Source organism: Xenopus tropicalis, chromosome 2 (genome assembly GCF_000004195.4).
Source record: "Xenopus tropicalis strain Nigerian chromosome 2, UCB_Xtro_10.0, whole genome shotgun sequence".
In the NCBI taxonomy this organism is placed as follows: Eukaryota; Metazoa; Chordata; class Amphibia; order Anura; family Pipidae; genus Xenopus; species Xenopus tropicalis.
The window spans coordinates 179,249,041-179,272,131 of record NC_030678.2 but is presented as its reverse complement, the minus strand read 5'-3'; the positions used below and the strand labels follow the sequence as shown (position 1 = coordinate 179,272,131).

Genomic DNA, 23,091 nt, shown 5'->3' with positions numbered 1-23,091 from the left:
TGGTCATGTTATGGGTCACGTTACTGGTTCTGTTATGGGTCACGTTACGGGTTCTGTTATGGGTCATGTTATGGGTCACGTTATGGGTCACGTTACTGGTTCTGTTATGGGTCCCGTTATGGGTCACGTTATGGGTCACGTTACTGGTTCTGTTATGGGTCACATTATGGGTCATGTTATGGGTCACGTTACTGGTTCTGTTACAGGGTCACGTTATGGGTCACGTTATGGATCACATTACGGGTTCTGTTATTGGTCATGTTATGGGTCACGTTACTGGTTCTGTTATGGGTCACGTTACGGGTCATGTTATGGGTCACATTACGGGTTCTGTTATGGGTCATGTTATGGGTCACGTTATGGGTCACGTTACTGGTTCTGTTACAGGGTCACGTTATGAGTCACGTTATGGATCACATTACGGGTTCTGTTATTGGTCATGTTATGGGTCACGTTACTGGTTCTGTTATGGGTCACGTTACGGGTCATGTTATGGGTCACATTACGGGTTCTGTTATGGGTCATGTTATGGGTCACGTTATGGGTCACGTTACTGGTTCTGTTATGGGTCCCGTTATGGGTCACGTTATGGGTCACGTTACTGGTTCTGTTATGGGTCACATTATGGGTCATGTTATGGGTCACGTTACTGGTTCTGTTACAGGGTCACGTTATGGGTCACGTTATGGATCACATTACGGGTTCTGTTATTGGTCATGTTATGGGTCACGTTACTGGTTCTGTTATGGGTCACGTTACGGGTCATGTTATGGGTCACATTACGGGTTCTGTTATGGGTCATGTTATGGGTCACGTTACTGGTTCTGTTATGGGTCACGTTACGGGTCACATTACGGGTTCTGTTATGGGTCATGTTATGGGTCACGTTATGGGTCACGTTACTGGTTCTGTTATGGGTCATATTACGGGTTCTGTTATGGGTCACGTTACGGGTTCTGTTATGGGTTCTGTTATGGGTCATGTTATGGGTCACGTTACGGGTTCTGTTATGGGTCATGTTATGGGTCATGTTATGGGTCACGTTACGGGTTCGGTTATGGGTTCTGTTATGGGTCATGTTATGGGTCATGTTATGGGTCACGTTATGGGTCACGTTATGGGTCATGTTACGGGTCATGTTATGGGTCACGTTACGGGTTCTGTTATGGGTTCTGTTATGGGTTCTGTTATGGGTCATGTTATGGGTCACGTTACGGGTTCTGTTATGGGTCATGTTATGGGTCACGTTATGGGTCACGTTACGGGTTCTGTTATGGGTCATGTTATGGGTCACGTTACGGGTTCTGTTATGGGTCACGTTATGGGTCATGTTATGGGTCACGTTATGGGTCACGTTACGGGTTCTGTTATGGGTTCTGTTATGGGTCACGTTATGGGTCATGTTATGGGTCACGTTATGGGTCACGTTACGGGTCACGTTACGGGTTCTGTTATGGGTTCTGTTATGGGTCATGTTATGGGTCACGTTACGGGTTCTGTTATGGGTCACGTTATGGGTCACGTTATGGGTCATATTAGGGGTCATGTTATGGGTCACGTTACGGGTTCTGTTATGGGTCACGTTATGGGTCATGTTATGGGTCATGTTATGGGTCACGTTATGGGTCATATTAGGGGTCATGTTATGGGTCACGTTATGGGTTCTGTTATGGGTCACGTTACGGGTTCTGTTATGGGTCACGTTATGGGTCATATTAGGGGTCATGTTATGGGTCATGTTATGGGTCACGTTACAGGTTCTGTTATGGGTTCTGTTATGGGTCATGTTATGGGTCACGTTATGGGTCACGTTACAGGTTCTGTTATGGGTTCTGTTATGGGTCATGTTATGGGTCATATTAGGGGTCATGTTATGGGTCATGTTATGGGTTCTGTTATGGGTCACGTTACGGGTTCTGTTATGGGTTCTGTTATGGGTCATGTTATGGGTCATATTAGGGGTCATGTTATGGGTCACGTTATGGGTTCTGTTATGGGTCACGTTACGGGTTCTGTTATGGGTCACGTTATGGGTCATATTAGGGGTCATGTTATGGGTCATGTTATGGGTCACGTTACAGGTTCTGTTATGGGTTCTGTTATGGGTCATGTTATGGGTCACGTTATGGGTCACGTTACAGGTTCTGTTATGGGTCATGTTATGGGTCACGTTATGGGTCACGTTACAGGTTCTGTTATGGGTTCTGTTATGGGTCATGTTATGAGTCACGTTATGGGTCACATTACGGGTTCTGTTATGGGTCATGTTATGGGTCACGTTACGGGTTCTGTTATGGGTCACGTTCTGGGTCATATTAGGGGTCCTGTTATGGGTTCTGGTATGGTTCACGTTATGGGTTTTGGTATAGGTCACATTACGGGTTCTGTTATGGGTCCTGTTATGGGTCACATTACGGGTTCTGTTATGGGTCATGTTATGAGTCACGTTATGGGTCACATTACGGGTTCTGTTATGGGTCACGTTATGGGTCACGTTACAGGTTCTGTTATGGGTCACGTTCTGGGTCATATTAGGGGTCCTGTTATATGTTCTGGTATGGTTCACGTTATGGGTTTTGGTATAGGTCACATTACGGGTTCTGTTATGGGTCACGTTACAGGTTCTGTTATGGGTTCTATTATGGGTCATGCTATGGGTCATATTATGGGTCGTAATCGGGGTCACGTTGGTTTTAAATCCAATCCAAAAGGTAATTTGACCAGGTAAAAATAGAATCCCCCCCCCCAACCCTGATCTTGAGATGCCCCAGCCCAGTGCTGTGCAACTGGAGGCCCGCGGGCTGGATGGGGCCCTCCAAAGGATTTATAGGGCCTGCAGTCTGCTCAGAGGTTCCATAGACTTCACTACATGATATTATTATTTTCATTGGGCCTGGCCCCCCAGCATGCCGTATGGGGTATAACTGGCCCCCCAGCATGCCGTATGGGGTATAACTGGCCCCCCAGCATGCCGTATGGGGTATAACTGGCCCCCCAGCATGCCGTATGGGGTATAACTGCCCCCCCAGCATGCCATATGGGGTATAACTGGCCCCCCAGCATGCCGTATGGGGTATAACTGGCCCCCCAGCATGCCGTATGGGGTATAACTGGCCCCCCAGCATGCCGTATGGGGTATAACTGGCCCCCCAGCATGCCGTATGGGGTATAACTGGCCCACTACATGTAATCAGTTGGGCAGGACTGTCCCAGTCACAGAAAATCTACGCCAACCTAGCCCCTCCCCCCTGGCACCACACAGCCAATGCCTGAGCATTTCTTAACCAAGTCCATGAATCCAGAGCTGCGGGACTGCGGGACTCAGGGGCCCAAGGGCTTTGTGCTCCACCGAGATTGGCTCCAATTCACATGGATGTTACTGGCGCTGTACAAAGAGATAATGATGATTATGATGATGGTGATGATGATGATGGTGATGATGATGATGGTGACGGTGATGATGATGACGGTGATGATGATGATGGTGATGATTATGATGACGGTGATGATGATGATGGTGATGATGATGATGATGGTGATGATGATGATGATGGTGATGATGATGGTGATGATGATGATGGTGATGATTATGATGACGGTGATGATGATGATGATGATGATGGTGATGATTATGATGACGGTGATGATGATGGCGATGATGATGATTATGATGGTGGTGATGATGATGGTGGTGATGATGATGGTGATGATGGCAATGATGATGGTGATGTTTATGATGGTGATGATGGCGATGATGATATGGTGATGATGATGACGGTGATGATGATGATGGTGGTGATGATGATGGTGATGATGGCGATGATGATGGCGATGATGATGGTGATGATCATGATGGTGATGATGATGATGATGGTGATGATGATGGTGATGATGGCGATGATGATGATGGTGATGATGATGATGATTATGATGGTGATGATGATTATGATGGTGATGATGATGGTGATGATTATGATGATGATGGTGATGATGATGATGATGATGGTGATGATTATGATGTTGATGATGATGGTGATGATGATGGTGATGGTGATGATGGCGATGGTGATGATGATGATGGCGATGGTGATGATGATGGTGATGATGGCGATGGTGATGATGATAATGTTTGTTTGCTGATGTGTTTATTCAGTTCTATTCTAATTGTATTTTATTTAATTACAGACAGGAAGTCCCCCCTGAACCCGCCAGAGCAATGCTCCTCCTCTTCCTCCTCCTCCATCTCCTCCGGTGAGGGCCCCATACATCTCCTTATAAACAGGGCCCTTTAGTGTTATTTGGCCCATGTTGTCAAAATGGGGCCCCTGGCAATGTAGTAGTTTGGGGCCCATCATACTTCACTGGCACAAAGTGAGCTCAGACCCTGGGGCCCCCGTTAGTGACATTTAGGGCCCCCCCACTCTGTGTCTAACTCTCCAAACTCTGGATATATTTATATTAATGGCAGATATTTATATTACAGGGGCCCTTCCCCCTTGAGTTTCCTTTAGTATGATATACTGCATTGGTCTTAATTTTTATTGGGTTTTTTTTTATTATTATTTCACATTTTGAATTTCAGCAGCTATCTGGTTGCTAGGGTCCAAATTACCTTAGTAACCAGGGAGTCCTTTAAATGATTGATTGGTATATAAATAGGACAATAATAATAATAGGAAAATTATATATATATATAATAGTAGCCTTATGGAGCAATAGTTTTTTGGCTGCCGGGGTCAGTGACCCCCAATTAAAACCTGGAAAGAGTTAGAAGAAAATAATTCAAAAAGTATGAAAAATAAATAATAAAGACCAATTGCAAAGTTGCTAGGAATAGGCCATTCTGTAACATACTAAGAGTTAATGTAAGGGTGGCGCCCCCCTATAATGGCACAGGTGGCTCCCTATACACGGTGTGTGGGACTTTTAGTTGCAGTACCCCATGCTAACAGCAGGCGGTGCCCCACTAGTGAGCAGCTAAGGGAATTACACCAGTCATTTTCCATAGAACTGGGGGGGGTCACTCACATGACTGCCGGTAAATTGGGGCGGAATGTCAGCCCATTTGCCATTTAGTGGCCCCTATTGTACAGGAGGGGGCGGAGCCTTTGTCACACACAGTTGCATGTAGAACGGGCAGCAGGGGGCGCTACACACGTGCCAATCACTTTCGCCCCCTTCCACAGAGACCTGAAGCCAATTTCACATTAAAAAATCAAATTGTTGGACCAAATCTGTTTGTGTGTGACCCACTAATGTGTGTTTGTGTTTGTGTTTGTGCAGGTACAACGGGAAGGATCCTCCGTGCAACTACAACTCTCCTCATCCTGAGTCTCTGCGCTGTGCCCTGGGTATAGAGCCCCCCTGCGCCCTGGGTATAGAGCCCCCCTGCGCCCTGGGTATAGAGCCCCCCCGCGCCCTGGGTATAGAGCCCCCTCCGCGCCCTGGGTATAGAGCCCCCCTGCGCCCTGGGTATAGAGCCCCCTGCGGCCCTGGGTATAGAGCCCCCCCGCGCCCTGGGTATAGAGCCCCCTCCGCGCCCTGGGTATAGAGCCCCCTCCGCGCCCTGAGTATAGAGCCCCCCTGCGCCCTGGGTATAGAGCCCCCCTGCGCCCTGGGTATAGAGCCCCCCCCCCGCGCCCTGGGTATAGAGCCCCCCCCCGCGCCCTGGGTATAGAGCCCCCCTGCGCCCTGGGTATAGAGCCCCCCTGCGCCCTGGGTATAGAGCCCCCCCGCGCCCTGTGTATAGAGCCCCCCCGCACCCTGGGAATAGAGCCTCCCCGCGCCCTGGGTATAGAGCCCCCTGCGCCCTGGGTATAGAGCCCCCCTGCGCCCTGGGAATAGAGACCCCCCGCGCCCTGGGTATAGAGCCCCCCTGCGCCCTGGGAATAGAGCCCCCCCTGCGCCCTGTGTATAGAGCCCCCCTGCGCCCTGTGTATAGAGCCCCCCTGCGCCCTGTGTATAGAGCCCCCCTGCGCCCTGTGTATAGAGCCCCCCTGCGCCCTGTGTATAGAGCCCCCCTGCGCCCTGGGAATAGAGACCCCCCTGCGCCCCTGTGTATAGAGCCCCCCCTGCGCCCTGTGTATAGAGCCCCCCTGCACCCTGGCTATAGAGCCCCCCTGCGCCCTGAGTATAGAGCCCCCCTGCGCCCTGAGTATAGAGCCCCCCCGCGCCCTGTGTATAGAGCCCCCCCGCGCCCTGTGTATAGAGCCCCCCCGCGCCCTGAGTATAGAGCCCCCCTGCGCCCTGGGTATAGAGCCCCCCCGCGCCCTGTGTATAGAGCCCCCCCGCGCCCTGTGTATAGAGCCCCCCTGCGCCCTGTGTATAGACCCCCCCGCGCCCTGGGAATAGAGCCCCCCTGCACCCTGTGTATAGAGCCCCCCCCCCGCGCCCTGGAACCAACCTGCTCTAACTGTAACAGGAAGTAGTGTGGGAGCAAAAGGCAGAACTCTGCCCATTGATTGGCTGATGGGGCCTAGCATGTATGTGTGCCTTGGCTTGTTTGTGTGCACTGTGACTCCTATGATCCCAGGGGGCGGGGCTTAGTACATAAAATGGCAGTTTCCTATTTAGGATTACCCAATGGCACATACTAAGAAAAAGTATATTTATATGAAAATGGTTTATTTAGATGGAGCAGGGTTTTAGATATGAGCTGTTTATGGGATATATTATTATAGAGACCTACATTGTTTGGGGTTTAGTTTCCCTTTAACAATAAACAGCTCAATGAGGATCGTACCATAAAGGGACAGCACATGGGGGATCTGCCAGTGGCTGCTATTTGTTTATGGTATGATCCTCCTTGAGCTGTAGGTGTGGGGCATGTACCCCCCCCCTGTGTTCCATACTGCCCTCACATACTGCCCTCACATATTGCCCTCATATACTGCCCTCGCCCCCAATACCAGTAATATTTTCTGTAAATAAAAGTTAACGCAATAAAATGAATGGACGTGTGAATATGGGTTATATATATATATATATATGGGTTATAGGGCTGTAAGTAGAACAGTAGGTGCCATTTAATTGGCTGCTATATTGCTTCTCAGCTGCCAATCATTAGATGGAAGCCAATCGGTCTGCATGGAACTGACCAATAGCTGTGCCCTCACTCCTAGCTCTAGTACAGGGTTGGCTAATGGGAAAGCTGTTGCCCAATGCCAACCTACCCAAGGGCACTATAGATTCCCTTGCATGAAACATAAGGGAGGAGCTTGTCTGACTCGATACAGGAAGTTGAGTAGGTAGGCGGGGCAGATAGCAGGTTTCCGTGGGCACCTACATGTCTCCCATCTGCACCAATCCCAGTGAGTCCCAGGAGCCATATCTGTACCCTATTTCCCATCAGCCCCTGTGGCCCCTGGCACCTTCTCCTCCCATAGGCTGATTTCCCACTCCAGCTGCCTAATCCTCTGGGTCATTTTAACGGCACTGGATTCCAGTTCGGCCAAGAGACGAGCCAGTTTGGTCTGTAAGGAGTCCAAGTTGGATTCCAGCCTCCCGACCTTCATCTCCAGCTCCTGCTCTTTGGCTGCGAGCTCATCGGCCAACTGCTCATCCAACTTGTTCATCTTCAGTAGAATCTCCCGCCCTTTCTGCTCCAGAATGGCCTTGGCATCAGGATACTCCCTCAGGGCATCTCTCAGGTCCTCCTTGGACAGACAGAAGAGGTCGGAGTAACCAATACTCTTTATATTGGCCGTCCTACGGTTCCCTGAGGTGTTACCTGAGCAGAGACCAGAGGGGCACAGGTGAGGCACAATATGATCTATGGGCCCTTAGAGAGGGGGGGGCACAGGGAGGCACAGGTGAGAGAGAATATGGTCTATGGGCCCTTAGAGAGGGGGGGCACAGGGAGGCACAGGTGAGAGAGAATATGGTCTATGGGCCCTTAGAGAGGGGGGCACAGGTGAGAGAGAATATGGTCTATGGGCCCTTAGAGAGGGGGGGCACAGGGAGGCACAGGTGAGGCACAATATGGTCTATGGACCCTTAGAGAGGGGGGGCACAGGGAGGCACAGGTGAGAGAGAATATGGTCTATGGGCCCTTAGAGAGGGGGGCACAGGGAGGCACAGGTGAGAGAGAATATGGTCTATGGGCCCTTAGAGAGGGGGGCACAGGTGAGAGAGAATATGGTCTATGGGCCCTTAGAGAGGGGGGGCACAGGGAGGCACAGGTGAGGCACAATATGGTCTATGGTCCCTTAGAGAGGGGGGGCACAGGGAGGCACAGGTGAGGCACAATATGGTCTATGGGCCCTTAGAGAGGGGGAACACAGGGAGGCACAGGTGAGGCACAATATGGTCTATGGACCCTTAGAGAGGGGGAACACAGGGAGGCACAGGTGAGGCACAATATGATCTATGGACCCTTAGAGAGGGGGGCCACAAGGAGGCACAGGTGAGACACAATATGGTCTATGGGCCCTTAGAGAGGGGGGCCACTAAGAGGCACAGGTGAGGCACAATATGGTCTATGGACCCTTAGAGAGGGGGGCCACTAAGAGGCACAGGTGAGACACAATATGGTCTATGGACCCTTAGAGAGGGGGGCCACTAAGAGGCACAGGTGAGACACAATATGGTCTATGGGCCCTTAGAGAGGGGGGCCACTAAGAGGCACAGGTGAGACACAATATGATCTATGGACCCTTAGAGAGGGGGGAACACAGGGAGGCACAGGTGAGGCACAATATGATCTATGGACCCTTAGAGAGGGGGGCCACTAAGAGGCACAGGTGAGACACAATATGGTCTATGGGCCTTAGAGAGGGGGGCCACAGGGAGGCACAGGTGAGACACAATATGGTCTATGGGCCCTTAGAGAGGGGGGCCACAGGGAGGCACAGGTGAGACACAATATGGTCTATGGGCCCTTAGAGAGGGGGGGCACAGGGAGGCAAAGGTGAGACACAATATGGTCTATGGGCCCTTAGAGAGGGGGGGGCACAGGGAGGCACAGGTGAGGCACAATATGGTCTATGGGCCCTTAGAGAGGGGGGGCCACAGGGAGGCACAGGTGAGACACAATATGGTCTATGGGCCCTTAGAGAGGGGGGGCCACAGGGAGGCACAGGTGAGGCACAATATGGTCTATGGGCCCTTAGAGAGGGGGGGCCACAGGGAGGCACAGGTGAGACACAATATGGTCTATGGGCCCTTAGAGAGGGGGGGGCCACAGGGAGGCACAGGTGAGACACAATATGGTCTATGGGCCCTTAGAGAGGGGGGCCACAGGGAGGCACAGGTGAGACACAATATGGTCTATGGGCCCTTAGAGAGGGGGGGCACAGGGAGGCACAGGTGAGACACAATATGGTCTATGGGCCCTTAGAGAGGGGGGCCACAAGAAGGCACAATATGGTCTATGGGCCCTTAGAGAGGGGGGCCACAGGGAGGCACAGGTGAGGCACAATATGGTCTATGGGCCCTTAGAGAGGGGGGCCACAGGGAGGCACAGGTGAGGCACAATATGGTCTATGGGCCCTTAGAGAGGGGGGGCCACAGGGAGGCACAGGTGAGACACAATATGGTCTATGGGCCCTTAGAGAGGGGGGGCCACAGGGAGGCACAGGTGAGACACAATATGGTCTATGGGCCCTTAGAGAGGGGGGGCCACAGGGAGGCACAGGTGAGACACAATATGGTCTATGGGCCCTTAGAGAGGGGGGGCACAGGGAGGCACATGTGAGACACAATATGGTCTATGGGCCCTTAGAGAGGGGGGCCACAAGGAGGCACAATATGGTCTATGGGCCCTTACAGAGGGGGCCACAGGGAGGCACAGGTGAGGCACAATATGGTCTATGGGCCCTTAGAAAGGGGGGGGCCACAGGGAGGCACAGGTGAGACACAATATGGTCTATGGGCCCTTAGAGAGGGGGGCCACAAGGAGGCACAATATGGTCTATGGGCCCTTACAGAGGGGGGCCACAAGGAGGCACAATATGGTCTATGGGCCCTTACAGAGGGGGGCCACAGGGAGGCACAGGTGAGGCACAATATGGTCTATGGGCCCTTAGAAAGGGGGGGGCCACAGGGAGGCACAGGTGAGACACAATATGGTCTATGGGCCTTTAGAGAGGGGGAACACAGGGACACCAAAATCATGGTTCTCAGCAAAAAACTTCACCCCCAGTGTCAATCACACAGGAGCATCCAATATACAGTATAAGGGGAGAGTGTAACCAGGCGGCACAGGTGGAACTACACTATCGGGTCCTGCCTGGTGTAGAACTGAGGTCTGTTGAAATGCAAACTCTCACGTTTCCTCACCAATATCAGCTATTTAGGCTACACACAGTAGGTGCCCAAGTGCCCTCGAGTTTCCAGGACTGTTCCACTGAGAGGATAAGGGGGGCATCCTGGATAGACTTGAGGATCAATGGTACTTTCCTCATCTGTAGCAGCAGGACTGTTATGTTCTTTGTAGGAAACCTTGGCCAAATGTGGGACCAACAGAGTGGCTTGAAGACTTAATGACCCAGTCCTGTCCCACTTACCTCTGATGTTCAGGATACTGATCTCTCCAAAGTAGTTTCCTTCCCCGAGCTCCGCGAACTGGGTCACCCCATCATCCGCCACCACAGCCAACTTGCCTTCCTTGATGATGTACATCTCCCTCCCAATGTCCCCCTTCTTGCACACGTACTCCCCCGGACTGTACACCTGAGGCTTCAGCTTCAGCACCAGTTCCTCCAGGAGACTCTTCTCGCAGTTCTGGAAAATCTGGACCTTGCTGAGAATCGGCAAATGGACGCTCACCGCCACTTCCACCCTCAGCTTCTCGGGCAAGTTCTGCAAAATGTCGTTCTCGTTGGTCAACTTCTTGTAGATCTGGAGATGCTGGTGCCAAGCGATGACCTTCTTCTTCACACTTCTGTTGACCTTGTACATTTTCAGATACAGTTTGACGTTGTCGTAATTCGGGTAGAAGGCCTCGTCGGCGCTGTTCATGTTGGAAACGACCGAAGTCATGCTGCCCATTATGGTGGCAAACCCAAGCACAGCGATCAGGAAGTCCACCACCATGAAGAGCCACTCTTCCTCTTGCACCGGGGGTGGGATGTCTCCAACAGTGGTGAGGATCAGGGTAGAAAAGTAAAAGCTGTACAGGTACTGACGCCCCAAACGGGCAAAATCAGAGTCAGTTATATTAGGGTGAACCCACTTGTCTTTACCAAACCCAATAAAGCTGGAAAGGGCAAAATAGACACAGCTGTTCCAATGGATAACCACGAAGATGTAGGCCATGAGCTTGCAGATCCGGAACGCATTGGGGTAGGGGATCCGGGTTTCCGTGCGGTCAAAGGACTCGAAGAGCCGGTGGAAACGCAGGAAGCGGTTGATCCGTACCGCAGGGGTGTGGATGCCCAGTTTAAAGTAGAGGAAGTCCGTGGGCAACACAGAGATTAAATCCCACCGGAATTTGGACGAGGATATGTAGTGCCTGGCAATCAGATGCCGATCGGTGACCAGTATCCCTTCCTCCAGAAATCCTGTTGGCGAGTCACATAGAAACCGTTACCGTTCAGGGTCAGAGAGATAATCTTATGGCAGGGTTAGTTACCCTTTATCTCTAAGGCTCCAGAGAGATAATCTTATGGCAGGGTTGGTTACCCTTTATCTCTAAGGCTCCAGAGAGATAATCTTATGGCAGGGTTAGTTACCCTTTATCTCTAAGACTCCAGAGAGATAATCTTATGGCAGGGTTGGTTACCCTTTATCTCTAAGGCTCCAGAGAGATAATCTTATGGCAGGGTTAGTTACCCTTTATCTCCAAGGCTCATTTACACAAACAGCTCTGCTAGAGGTTTAGTTAGAGGGCAAGAGAAAGTTCAGAGCTAAGAAAACCACTAAAGGGAAACTAAACCTACTTTTAATAAGTTGTCTATTCATTGGTGAAAATGACTTCCATGTCTTACGATTTTGGCAGAAACCAGATGGACATTGGGAAGAATTTAAGGTTAAATCAGACCCCAGTATAAATGATCTGATCCCAGTATAAATGATTTGACCCCAGTATAAATGATCTGATCCCAGTATAAATGATCTGACCCCAGTATAAATGATCTGACCCCAATATAAATGATCCGATCCCAGTATAAATGATCCGATCCCAGTATAAATGATCCGACCCCAGTATAAATGATCTGATCCCAGTATAAATGATCTGACCCCAATATAAATGATCTGATCCCAGTATAAATGATCTGATCCCAGTATAAATGATCTGACCCCAGTATAAATGATCTGACCCCAGTATAAATGATCTGATCCCAGTATAAATGATCTGACCCCAGTATAAATGATCTGACCCCAGTATAAATGATCCGATCCCAGTATAAATGATCCGATCCCAGTATAAATGATCCGACCCCAGTATAAATGATCCGATCCCAGTATAAATGATCTGATCCCAGTATAAATGATCTGACCCCAGTATAAATGATCTGACCCCAGTATAAATGATCTGACCCCAGTATAAATGATCCGATCCCAGTATAAATGATCCGATCCCAGTATAAATGATCCGATCCCAGTATAAATGATCCGACCCCAGTATAAATGATCTGACCCCAGTATAAATGATCTGATCCCAGTATAAATGATCTGACCCCAGTATAAATGATCCGACCCCAGTATAAATGATCCGATCCCAGTATAAATGATCCGATCCCAGTATAAATGATCCGATCCCAGTATAAATGATCTGACCCCAGTATAAATGATCTGATCCCAGTATAAATGATCTGACCCCAGTATAAATGATCTGACCCCAGTATAAATGATCTGACCCCAGTATAAATGATCTGACCCCAGTATAAATGATCTGACCCCAGTATAAATGATCTGACCCCAGTATAGGCTACAATCCCTTTAGTAAAAGCAACATATGGGGTCACAAATACAATATATTGGTACTTTATTGTCTCAGAACATTCCCATATAAACAGTAATGTGGATGTGCCCAGCCCCAGTGGCGCCCCCTGCTGACCTGTGTGGAAGTTGGCGATTATGTCCATCACGTACAGAACATCACACAGATAGTCCAGGCTCAGCCAGACCGGCAGGTACTGGTACTGTAACTCTGGGAAACAAGACCTGGGCAGAGGAAACGTTAGTTATTATGAAGCTGCGGCCGTACTTTCCCTTGGTTCCCAGGATTCAACTCTCAGCTAGGGGTGTGGCCTCCTCCCATTGGTGCAATGAGGTCAATGGAATATAAATAATTGGGTAGTTTGTATTTGCCTCTTGGAGGGGGGTACGTGATGGGATCCTGGGGCAGGGAAGGTACCAGTAAGGAGAGGTTCTAGTTAGGGTGAGGACTAGTGAGTGAGAACTAGTTAGTGATAGGTTAAGTGCAACATTGAGTAAATTACCAACCAACTGGCAAAACAACCTGGATCAGAGTGATGCCACTTTCACAGGAGTAGAACCAACTGCCAACCCAACCCATGTGGCACCTCCTCACCCAACCTGTTTGGCACCTGATGTGGGCTCCTGGGTCTGCTAAAGTCCTTTACCCAGAGAGATACCCATTGTATATGGCACATTACTAGGGGCAGAGGGAGAAGCGTAAGCTCAGTGGGGCCAACTATGGGCAAGTGGCTGACTCCTTACCTGCAGATAATGATGACCCAGTTGTAGGTGACTGGCAGGACCATGATGTTGAGCCAACAGTAGTACCAGTTCCCTGCGGGGTCCAGGATGGACGAGCGGTTCCGAGTGCTGGGAAAGTCACAGTGGGGAGAATTACTTATTGGGCTCAGATCTCAATTCTGTTCCTCTCCAGCTTCTTCTCAACCAAAACTTTCAGCACTTCCAGTAGCTGCCGGCTGTCAGGGAATGCTGGGATGTGTAGTCCAGCCATAGCTGGGAAATACTAGCCCCCTCCCGTCCCTACATACCTGGGATTGACTGTGTTCTCCATGGGTTGGGTCCAGGCTTTAATCTCCTCCTTTTCCATCTTTGCTTCTTCCTTTATCCTCTCCATGCGGTGGGACATCATCTGTGTCAGGGTGTTCATGGCTGCAAAATGGCCCTGGGCCCCCTCCTGACCCCCCCCTACCCCTCACAGGTGCACCCAGAAATACACTTGGCCCTTTTACCGGATCTCTTGCACCGCCCTGAACCCCTTAGCTGGGACTCTGCCCCCCAAAAACTAATTATCTAAGTCTCCCCCTCACTATTCTCCTGAACCCCCCCCCCCTTACCCAAGATGCTGAACACTGCGCTGGGGATACAATACCCCTAACACTGTGATACTGCCCCTCACTGACCCCTTTAGTCTGCCCACCCAGCACCTTCCTGCCCCCCTCCTTTGGTTCTGCCCCCCAAACCCTGTTCCTGTGATGCTGAAGCTCCCTCCCTATTCCTGTACCTGAGACGCAGAGTTTCTGTGCCGGGGGGGGGAGTGAAGGTGAATCTTAGCAACATTGCCCTGAGCTGCACCCATGGGAGCCCCAGTCACACCTGCGCCCAGAGCTGCGCGGCTAATGGCCAATAACTGCGGCTAATGAGCGGCACATTGCTCCTCCCTGCCCATAATCCTGCTACAGATGGGGGTCCCTGGGGGGGTGACGGTTACAGGTGATTATCCCAATGGTTTGTAGGGAAGAGAGCCCCCTGCTGTTCATAGTCAGTGCCCCCAGGTACAGTGTTATAGCGGCTGAGGTGGAAAAAACACCCATCTGTAAAAGTCAGTCTTTTCCTGAAATAAATCCTCATCCATGTTGTCTTCTTCCTGTTCCTGTATAGAGTGTGTATAAGGCTCAGCCCCCATTTTCCTTAGTTTAACCATTAAATAAACCCAATAGGGCTGTTCTGCCCCCAATAAGGGGTAATTATATCTTAGTTGGGATCAAGTACAGGTACTGTTTTATTATTACAGAGAAAAGGGAATCATTTAACCATTAATTAAACCCAATAGGGCTGTTCTGCCCCCAATAAGGGGTAATTATATCTTAGTTGGGATCAAGTACAGGTACTGTTTTATTATTACAGAGAAAAGGGAATCATTTAACCATTAAATAAACCCAATAGGGCTGTTCTGCCCCAATAAGGGGTAATTATATCTTAGTTGGGATCAAGTACAGGTACTGTTTTATTATTACAGAGAAAAGGGAATCATTTTTAAAAATTAGAATTCTACCCCCCCCCCCCAAGCCAACCTTGTGTCATCATTGTCATTACTTATTTACCTGCAGCAGCTCCGCCCCTTTCTGACATCATTGAGGGGGCGGGCAGACGCGAGTATATAGATAGCCAATGGCAGGCAGAAGGAGGAGGACACATGGGGCAGGGAGGGCCTGGGACCCCACTAAATGAGCAAATACTTTATAAAAGAGAAAAAGATTAACTATTTCACACCCTGACACACCAATGCTAATTTTCTGTGTAACCTTTAGCCCAGGGTAAGTCTTGTTTGTGGAGAACGTAGTGCTACCTGGGGTAAAGGCCTGAGCCGTGCATTTATTTATCCCACCTAGCGTTACACCGGGGGGCCATTACATTAAGGGGAATATATATTATAATGTGTAATCCAACATCACCCAAAGCAACCAATCAGCAATTAGATTTGAACAGTCACCTACAAGTTATAAAACAAAAGCAAAGATCTGATTGGTTGCTATGAGCAATATCACTGGTGATGTTATGCACTATAATAAATGTGCCCCTAAATTTCAGTCGGGCAGTTGTAGAGGAGCAGAGAAAATGTCCCCCAGTTCTGCCCTCATTGCTTTCAGGCCAACCAGTGCCTTAGCTGCTTCTGCCTGTGACATCATTCTGCCCGGATACAGGCAGAGGAGAGATCTGATTGGCTGGGAGGTGGGAGAGAGGCCTGAGGCCTGCTGGGAGCTGCAGACAAACATTGGGGAATAGGGAAGGGCCCAGAGGGAGCCCGGCTTTCCCACCTAAGCTACAGGGTGGGCCCTAAGGGCAGAGTTGGGCCCAACAATGTTGAAATACCAGCCAGGGGGCAACCTCTCACCCCGGCCTGTCCCCGACTAGGGTAGAACTCTGCCAGCCTCTCACCCCGGCCTGTCCCCGACTGGGATAGAACTCTGCCAGCCTCTCACCCCGGCCTGTCCCCGACTAGGATAGAACTCTGCCAGCCTCTCACCCCGGCCTGTCCCCGACTGGGATAGAACTCTGCCAGCCTCTCACCCCGGCCTGTCCCCGACTAGGATAGAACTCTGCCAGCCTCTCACCCCGGCCTGTCCCCGACTAGGATAGAACTCTGCCAGCCTCTCACCCCGGCCTGTCCCCGACTAGGATAGAACTCTGCCAGCCTCTCACCCCGGCCTGTCCCCGACTAGGATAGAACTCTGCCAGCCTCTCACGCCCGGCCTGTCCCCGACTAGGATAGAACTCTGCCAGCCTCTCACCCCGGCTGTCCCCGACTAGGATAGAACTCTGCCAGCCTCTCACCCCGGCCTGTCCCCGACTAGGATAGAACTCTGCCAGCCTCTCACCTCCGGCACTGTCCCCGACTAGGATAGAACTCTGCCAGCCTCTCACCTCCGCCTGTCCCCGACTAGGATAGAACTCTGCCAGCCTCTCACCCCGGCCTGTACCCCGACTGGGATAGACTCTGCCAGCCTCTCACCCCGGCCTGTCCCCGACTAGGATAGAACTCTGCCAGCCTCTCACCCCGGCCTGTCCCCGACTAGGATAGAACTCGCCAGCCTCTCACCCCGCCTGTCCCCGACTAGGATAGAACTCTTGCCAGCCTCTCACCCCGGCCTGTCCCCGACTGGGATAGAACTCTGCCAGCCTCTCACCCCGGCCTGTCCCCGACTAGGATAGAACTCTGCAGCCTCTCACCCCGGCCTGTCCCCGACTAGGATAGAACTCTGCCAGCCTCTCACCCCGGCCTGTCCCCGACTGGGATAGAACTCTGCCAGCCTCTCACCCCGGCCCTGTCCCTGACTGGGATAGAACTCTGCCAGCCTCTCACCCCGGCTGTCCCCGACTAGGATAGAACTCTGCCAGCCTCTCACCCCGGCCTGTCCCCGACTAGGATAGAACTCTGCCAGCCTCTCACCCCGGCCTGTCCCCGACTAGGATAGAACTCTGCAGCCTCTCACCCCGGCCTGTCCCCCGACTAGGAATAGAACTCTGCCAGCCTCTCACCCCGGCCTGTTCCCCGACTAGGGATAGAACTCTGCCAGCCTCTCCACTCCGGCCTGTCCCGACAGGATAGAACTCTGCCCAGCCTCTCACCCCGGCCTGTCCCCGACTAGGATAGAACTCTGCCCAGCCTCTCACCCCGGCCTGTCCCCGACTAGGATAGAACTCTGCCAGCCTCTACCCCGGCCTGTCCCCGACTAGGATAGAACTCTGCCAGCCTCTCACCCCGGCCTGTCCCCGACTAGGATAGAACTCTGCCAGCCTCTCACCCCGGCCTGTCCCCGACTAGGATAGAACTCTGCCAGCCTCTCACCCCGGCCTGTCCCTGACCACGTCTGTACTTTTCCTGCCTGTTCCATAATTTTTGCCCTCCTGCGTCTCTTCCAACTTTACTGTTACTGTCTATGTTTTAACCTATAAGTAAATGTCAAATGTCAATTTTGACTGGAGTCTCCCTTCAACCAATAGTGATATTGTGCGGGAGAGACTCCTGCCCTGTATGGGTTAATGTTGCAATCAGAAGCCCCAGGGTATGAAAATTGTTTCCCAGAAAGGCTTTCAGTTTCGTTTCTTTTTCCTGTTTTCAGAGGCTGTTCCGGGTTCCAGCGATGGCAACTGCAGATCTGAGGGACGAGCTGACCTGCTCCATCTGCCTGATCCTTTATACCAACCCAGTAATCCTGCCCTGTGGGCACAACTTCTGCCGGGGCTGCATTGGGGCAGCATGGGACTCCCAGGGGGGCTCTGGGGCTTATTCCTGCCCTGAATGCAGAGCTGAGTATCCGGAGCGCCCCGCCCTGCCCAGGAACAGAACTCTGGGTAACATAGCAGCGCGACTCATCCCTATTGCCCCCGAGCCGGGGGAGAGCGATATCCTCTGCACTTACTGTGTCCATTCCCCTGTACCTGCCGCTAAATCCTGTCTGCACTGTGAGGCCTCTCTGTGTGATACCCACCTGCTGGGGCACAGCCAGTCAGAGAAGCACATCCTAACTGCCCCCACCCGCTCTTTTGGGGAGAGGAAATGCCCCCAACATGATGAACTCCTGAATTATTACTGCCACGGGGAAGCCGTCTGTGTCTGCCTGTACTGCACTGGGTTTGGGCATCACAAGGGGCACAATGTGGAACCTCTGAATGAAGCCTTTGAGAAGAAAAAGATCCAGTTAAAGCATGTTCTGGAGAAACTGCCCATAAAGAGAGAGGAGACCGAGGGGCAAATCCAGAGGCTGCAGGAGCGCAGGGGAGAAGGGGCAGAAGTGGCAGCCGCTGGGACAGAGAGAGTCATTGCCCTGTGGAAAGAGCTGGAAGCCGTAAAGAAGCGACTCCTGAGTGACATCTCCAGGCAGAAAGAGGAGCTCTCACTCACACTCACTGAGCTGATCCAACAGCTGGAAATAAAGAAGGAAAACCTGTCGGAGAGGATGCAGCACATTGAGGAGCTGTGCAACATGGCAGATCCATTCTCTCTGTTAAAGAAACTGGAATCGGAAGGGGCTGATATCTGGAACACTGACTGGTTAGATAATGCGGCCAGAGAGGGAACCTATAAAAAGCTCTGTGAGGCCAGAGATCTGGATGAGGTTATGATCATGGACATATTAAACAGGTACATAGGGGGTATTGTAACAAGTGTAAAGAAAGGGCTGGGGAAAGAGCCAATAATCATGGATACAAACACGGCTCATAAGCAATTGACAATATCAGGTGATGGGAAATCTGCTTCCTACTCACAGCCCAATTCAAACCAGAGTCACTCTCAAAATTCACAGAATTATTATCCAAACATGATTTACTCACAGAATTATTATTCAAGTATGAGTCACTCTAATAATTCACAGAATTGTCAGCTTTATACTCAAGTGTTAAGCTCTGTAAGTTTTCGGTCAGGGCAACATTACTGGGATGTAGATTGCAGTAAATCAGGGAACTGGCGGGTGGGTGTGGCCTATCCCAGTATAGGGAGGAGGGAATATAACTCCTATATTGGGGATAATAACAAGTCCTGGGCTGTGGGTAAATCTGGTAACTCAGTTACAGTGACACACGAGAAAAACACAAACACAATCTCTTCCTGTCAGTCAAGTAAAATCCGAGTGTTCCTGGACTATGAGGCCGGACGCCTGTCCTTCTATGAGCTGAGTGAGCCAATCAGGCACTTACACACCTTCTCCGCCAAATTCACGCAGCCCCTCCATGCTGCATTCTATTTAGGGCAGGGCAGTGTGACTATAATTGAATAAAGAAAATGCCTCCTGCTCCTTAGTTTTTGAGAAATGGGATAGGGGTCCGATACTATCGGGTCGGGTCCTTGTTAGTTTGTAAGGTGGCTTATTGGCCTTTATATATTACTTTTACCTACTTCCCCACCTGCCTTAGATTCTTATTTTAGGGGACACATTGGGGATTTCAGGTGTCTCTTTATACAGAACTTTAGTGTCAGACTGGGTGCCAAGGGCCCCCCAGAAACCTTGGACCTTAGCCCCACCCTCCGGACCACCTTTCCTTCCCTGTTCCCTCACTTTCTTTCATTTCAGCGAGCGCTATTCTGAAACAATTTTCAATTGGTCTTCATTTTTTATTATTTAATATTACTTCATATTCAGCAACTCTCCTGATCTATAGTAGCTGTAGGGTTGCAATTGTAAGGATTCATAGGGTTAACGTGTCCCTATGGCTTTAAACCCTGCAGCTTCCTGTTTGTGCTGTTACTGGGCAAAGACCCCTGTATCAGTTTACAGTTATGTCACTTATGCCTATTGGTTAACAGGGAGACCCCTCCCATGGCACTCTGATATAGTGCTTAGCAGGGGGTGGGGATGCCTCTTTGGCTGCCTTTGCTCAATGGGGAAGGAGCACTGAGCCTGGGAGCAGGACTAGGCCCCAGTAAGCCATGTGCCCCAGAGTGTGTCATCCTCTCTGTTGAAGTCGGGGACAGGGACCCCATGAATGAGGAGCAGTTAGATAGCAAGGTTTGGGGAGCACTTTGTAGGAAAGTGAGATAGTGAGGGAAGGGAGAGCAGTTTGGCTCAGAGGAAAGTAGCTGTGGGAGTCCCTCCCAGACAGGCATTGTTGCCTCAGTGTAGGGCAATGGTTTAGACATAGGGGCAGGTAGTGTGTGACCCCTGATCCAGAGTTGCCGTGGGGGCTAGAGGGGTAAAACCTGAGGAGTGGGGTACCCAAGCTGCCTGTTCCACAGAGTGGGCAACTGACCTGGTGGCACTGACCCTGCCCAGGCTCAAGGTGCCCCCTGTCTGTGCTGTCCCCAGAGTATTGCTATGCTACTGCTGTGTGTGAGTATATTGCACCAACCCTGTATATTCATTGTCTCTGACCATAAACCAATTCTACTGTTCAACTGCAAGAACCTTCTGGCGCCCAGTTATTCTGCACTGCAAACAGCTACAGTGAGTTGTAGTTGCACTACACCATAGCTCCGTTTGGTCACTTCCACATAGTGAAGGCCCATCCTGAAGGATTGAGTCGCGTCTTCCCCATGCTCTAGACCTATCTAGCCATGCTGTTGGCTTGTTACAGCCAAGAAAGGGTTACATATATGTGGGAAAACCTGCCTTTTTAAAGTGTATAATCACTCCCCATGCCCTGTGCCCCCTCCCCAGTTACTGGGATGGCTGGTAATTCCCTCTGTGCCCAGTCCAGCTGGGAAGTCACTACAGAAATGGATTCAGAATGTTGCATTAACCCCAGACATGATATACATAAGGGTGCGTTGAACTACAACTCCCAGCAGCCCCAAGGTATCCTGAGAGTTATAGCTTAAGGATCAACTGCAGAACTGCCCCACATCCCAGTAGAAAGTAACAGTACAATCACATACCCTATAGAGCAGGGGGTAGAACTGCCCCACATCCCAGTAGAAAGTAACAGTACAATCACATACCCTATAGAGCAGGGGGTAGAACTGCCCCACATCCCAGTAGAAAGTAACAGTACAATCACATACCCTATAGAGCAGGGGGTAGAACTGCCCCACATCCCAGTAGAAAGTAACAGTACAATCACATACCCTATAGAGCAGGGGGTAGAACTGCCCCACATCCCAGTAGAAAGTAACAGTACAATCACATACCCTATAGAGCAGGGAGCAGGGGGTAGAACTGCCCCACATCCCAGTAGAAAGTAACAGTACAATCACATACCCTATAGAGCAGGGAGCAGGGGGTAGAACTGCCCCACATCCCAGTAGAAAGTAACAGTACAATCACATACCCTATAGAGCAGGGGGTAGAACTGCCCCACATCCCAGTAGAAAGTAACAGTACAATCACATTCCCTATAGAGCAAAAAGGAATACAAAATGGAGCCTCTGTCTATACTGTCCAGTTGCATGCTGGGTATTGTAGTTTTATATTAATCCTAGCTGTAGGCTAATTGTTAGATATAAACTACATTACCCAGCATGCAATGGGATGGCATGTCAAGTTTACTAGGGGAAAAAAGTTTGGCTACTTTCCAAACTACAAACCACCCAGGTTTCAAAAAATAGCCCAAATCTGTACCTTGGTGGGTTTGTACTTTGGACACCCGCCTGGGATTTATATTAGTAGCCCAATTTGGCAGGAAAACCACCAACCTGGGACCCCTGTTGGTAATGTACATAGGGTTTCTCTGTGTTTTATTACCTTTTTTTTTATTTACTGTATTGCATGTGTATGTTTGTCTTTGTCATATCTTTTTTTTGTATAAGCACTGGTTACTTTTGTAATATTAAATATTAAATGTAATAAGTCCTTTTGCTCTAAAATAAACTCACTGCCTGTATAAAAGCTTTGGCCTCAATGTATTAACTGCTTGTCTGTGGGAAGAGGGAAAGGTGCCTGTGTAACTGCTAATTAACTAGTTGACTGCTGGCAGGAGAGTGTGTTTGGCTGTAATTTAACCCTTTGGCTGTTAGAGTGCTGGTTGAACTAGTAGAAGCTACCCTAACTGCAGTGAGAGAGAGTGTGTGGTACATTTGTGTATAGGGATATAAATGGTTTTTCGGGGCGGTGGTGTGTTTGGGGGTGTCTGACGTTAGTCTAACCTGTGTGTAAGGTGAGTGTAACCCCTTGTTTCCCCGCCCCAGAGTCACATGAGCCTGAGAGTGGGGTGACCGTGACAGGCTTAGTAAATGGGCCCCCAAGTCTGTCATGAAATGCAGGTGCCACAGTGGCCTGTGAAATCCTTAGGGCCCCAATGTCATGGAATGGTGGGGCCACTTTGTCTTTGTATCTGATGCTGCCATTCCAACCATGGGAAAGGTGAGTTTTAGTAAAATGGGCGTGGTGTATGGGGGCGTGGCCACAAAGTGATCGTTGTGCCCCTCTTTCTACTTCAATTGTTGGGGCGTACATAGCCATGATATCAGGGAGCCATTAGGTGCCAGGCCTTCCCAGAGTCACATGAAACATAATAAATAGAGAAAAAAACAGGGTGCCAAGGGTTCCGTATAACTAAAGGGGAAATAAAGCATTCATGATAATCACCCTTATTATACAGGCAATCATTAGTATGTTATACGATGGCCAATTCCAATTGGTCTTCATTATTTCTCTTTGTACAATATTTGAACTGCTTTCAAATGGGGGGGGGGGGGGGTCACTGACCCCGGCAGCCAAAAAAATCATTGCTACAGGCTACAGTTTTATTGTGACTTATCTTTCCATTCAGTCCCTCTCCTATTTATATAGCAGTATCTCATGCCAACCACTCCCTTGTTGCTAAGGTCATTTGGGCCATAGCAACCAGATAGCTGCTGAAATTGAAACTGGAGAGCTGGTGAACAAAAATTGACTGATCGGGCCAAATTAGCTACAAACATATAAAAGAGGGGGGGGGATTGGTAGGGACCCCCCACACCCATCCCTTTAATGGAGGTCTTATGGCTTTAAAAAATGGGTGTTGGTTAATGGGCGGTCTTCTCCTCTACAAGCCGCCAGTGGGGGAGGATTA

General features: G+C 50.3%; 3 protein-coding genes across 3 annotated transcripts in view; 2 read left to right on the top strand and 1 right to left on the bottom strand.

Annotated features, from left to right (window-relative positions):
- The window catches only part of LOC116408937 (ecto-ADP-ribosyltransferase 5-like), a 9,654-nt gene extending 4,196 nt beyond the window's left edge, over window positions 1-5,458 (top strand). The window contains exons 3-4 of the mRNA XM_031897439.1: window positions 4,186-4,251; window positions 5,284-5,458. Of these exons, the coding sequence (XP_031753299.1) occupies window positions 4,186-4,251; window positions 5,284-5,357 (140 nt within the window). The 3' untranslated portion in view covers window positions 5,358-5,458. The remainder of the gene's footprint in view (window positions 1-4,185; window positions 4,252-5,283) is intronic.
- A 1,187-nt stretch (window positions 5,459-6,645) lies between these two features.
- cnga4 (cyclic nucleotide gated channel alpha 4) lies at window positions 6,646-14,073 on the bottom strand. The gene is made up of 5 exons (XM_018089898.2): window positions 13,914-14,073; window positions 13,627-13,734; window positions 13,001-13,107; window positions 10,506-11,501; window positions 6,646-7,729 (listed from the first exon to the last, which is right to left on the bottom strand). Exons 1-5 carry the CDS (start codon window positions 14,030-14,032, stop codon window positions 7,338-7,340), a joined length of 1,722 nt encoding a protein of 573 aa, XP_017945387.2. The 5' UTR covers window positions 14,033-14,073; the 3' UTR covers window positions 6,646-7,337.
- A 3,659-nt stretch (window positions 14,074-17,732) lies between these two features.
- Window positions 17,733-19,970, top strand: LOC116408935 (E3 ubiquitin-protein ligase TRIM62-like). Its single transcript, XM_031897436.1, has one exon. It carries the CDS (start codon window positions 17,748-17,750, stop codon window positions 19,380-19,382), a length of 1,635 nt encoding a protein of 544 aa, XP_031753296.1. The 5' UTR covers window positions 17,733-17,747; the 3' UTR covers window positions 19,383-19,970.
- The last annotated feature ends 3,121 nt before the right edge of the window (window positions 19,971-23,091 follow it).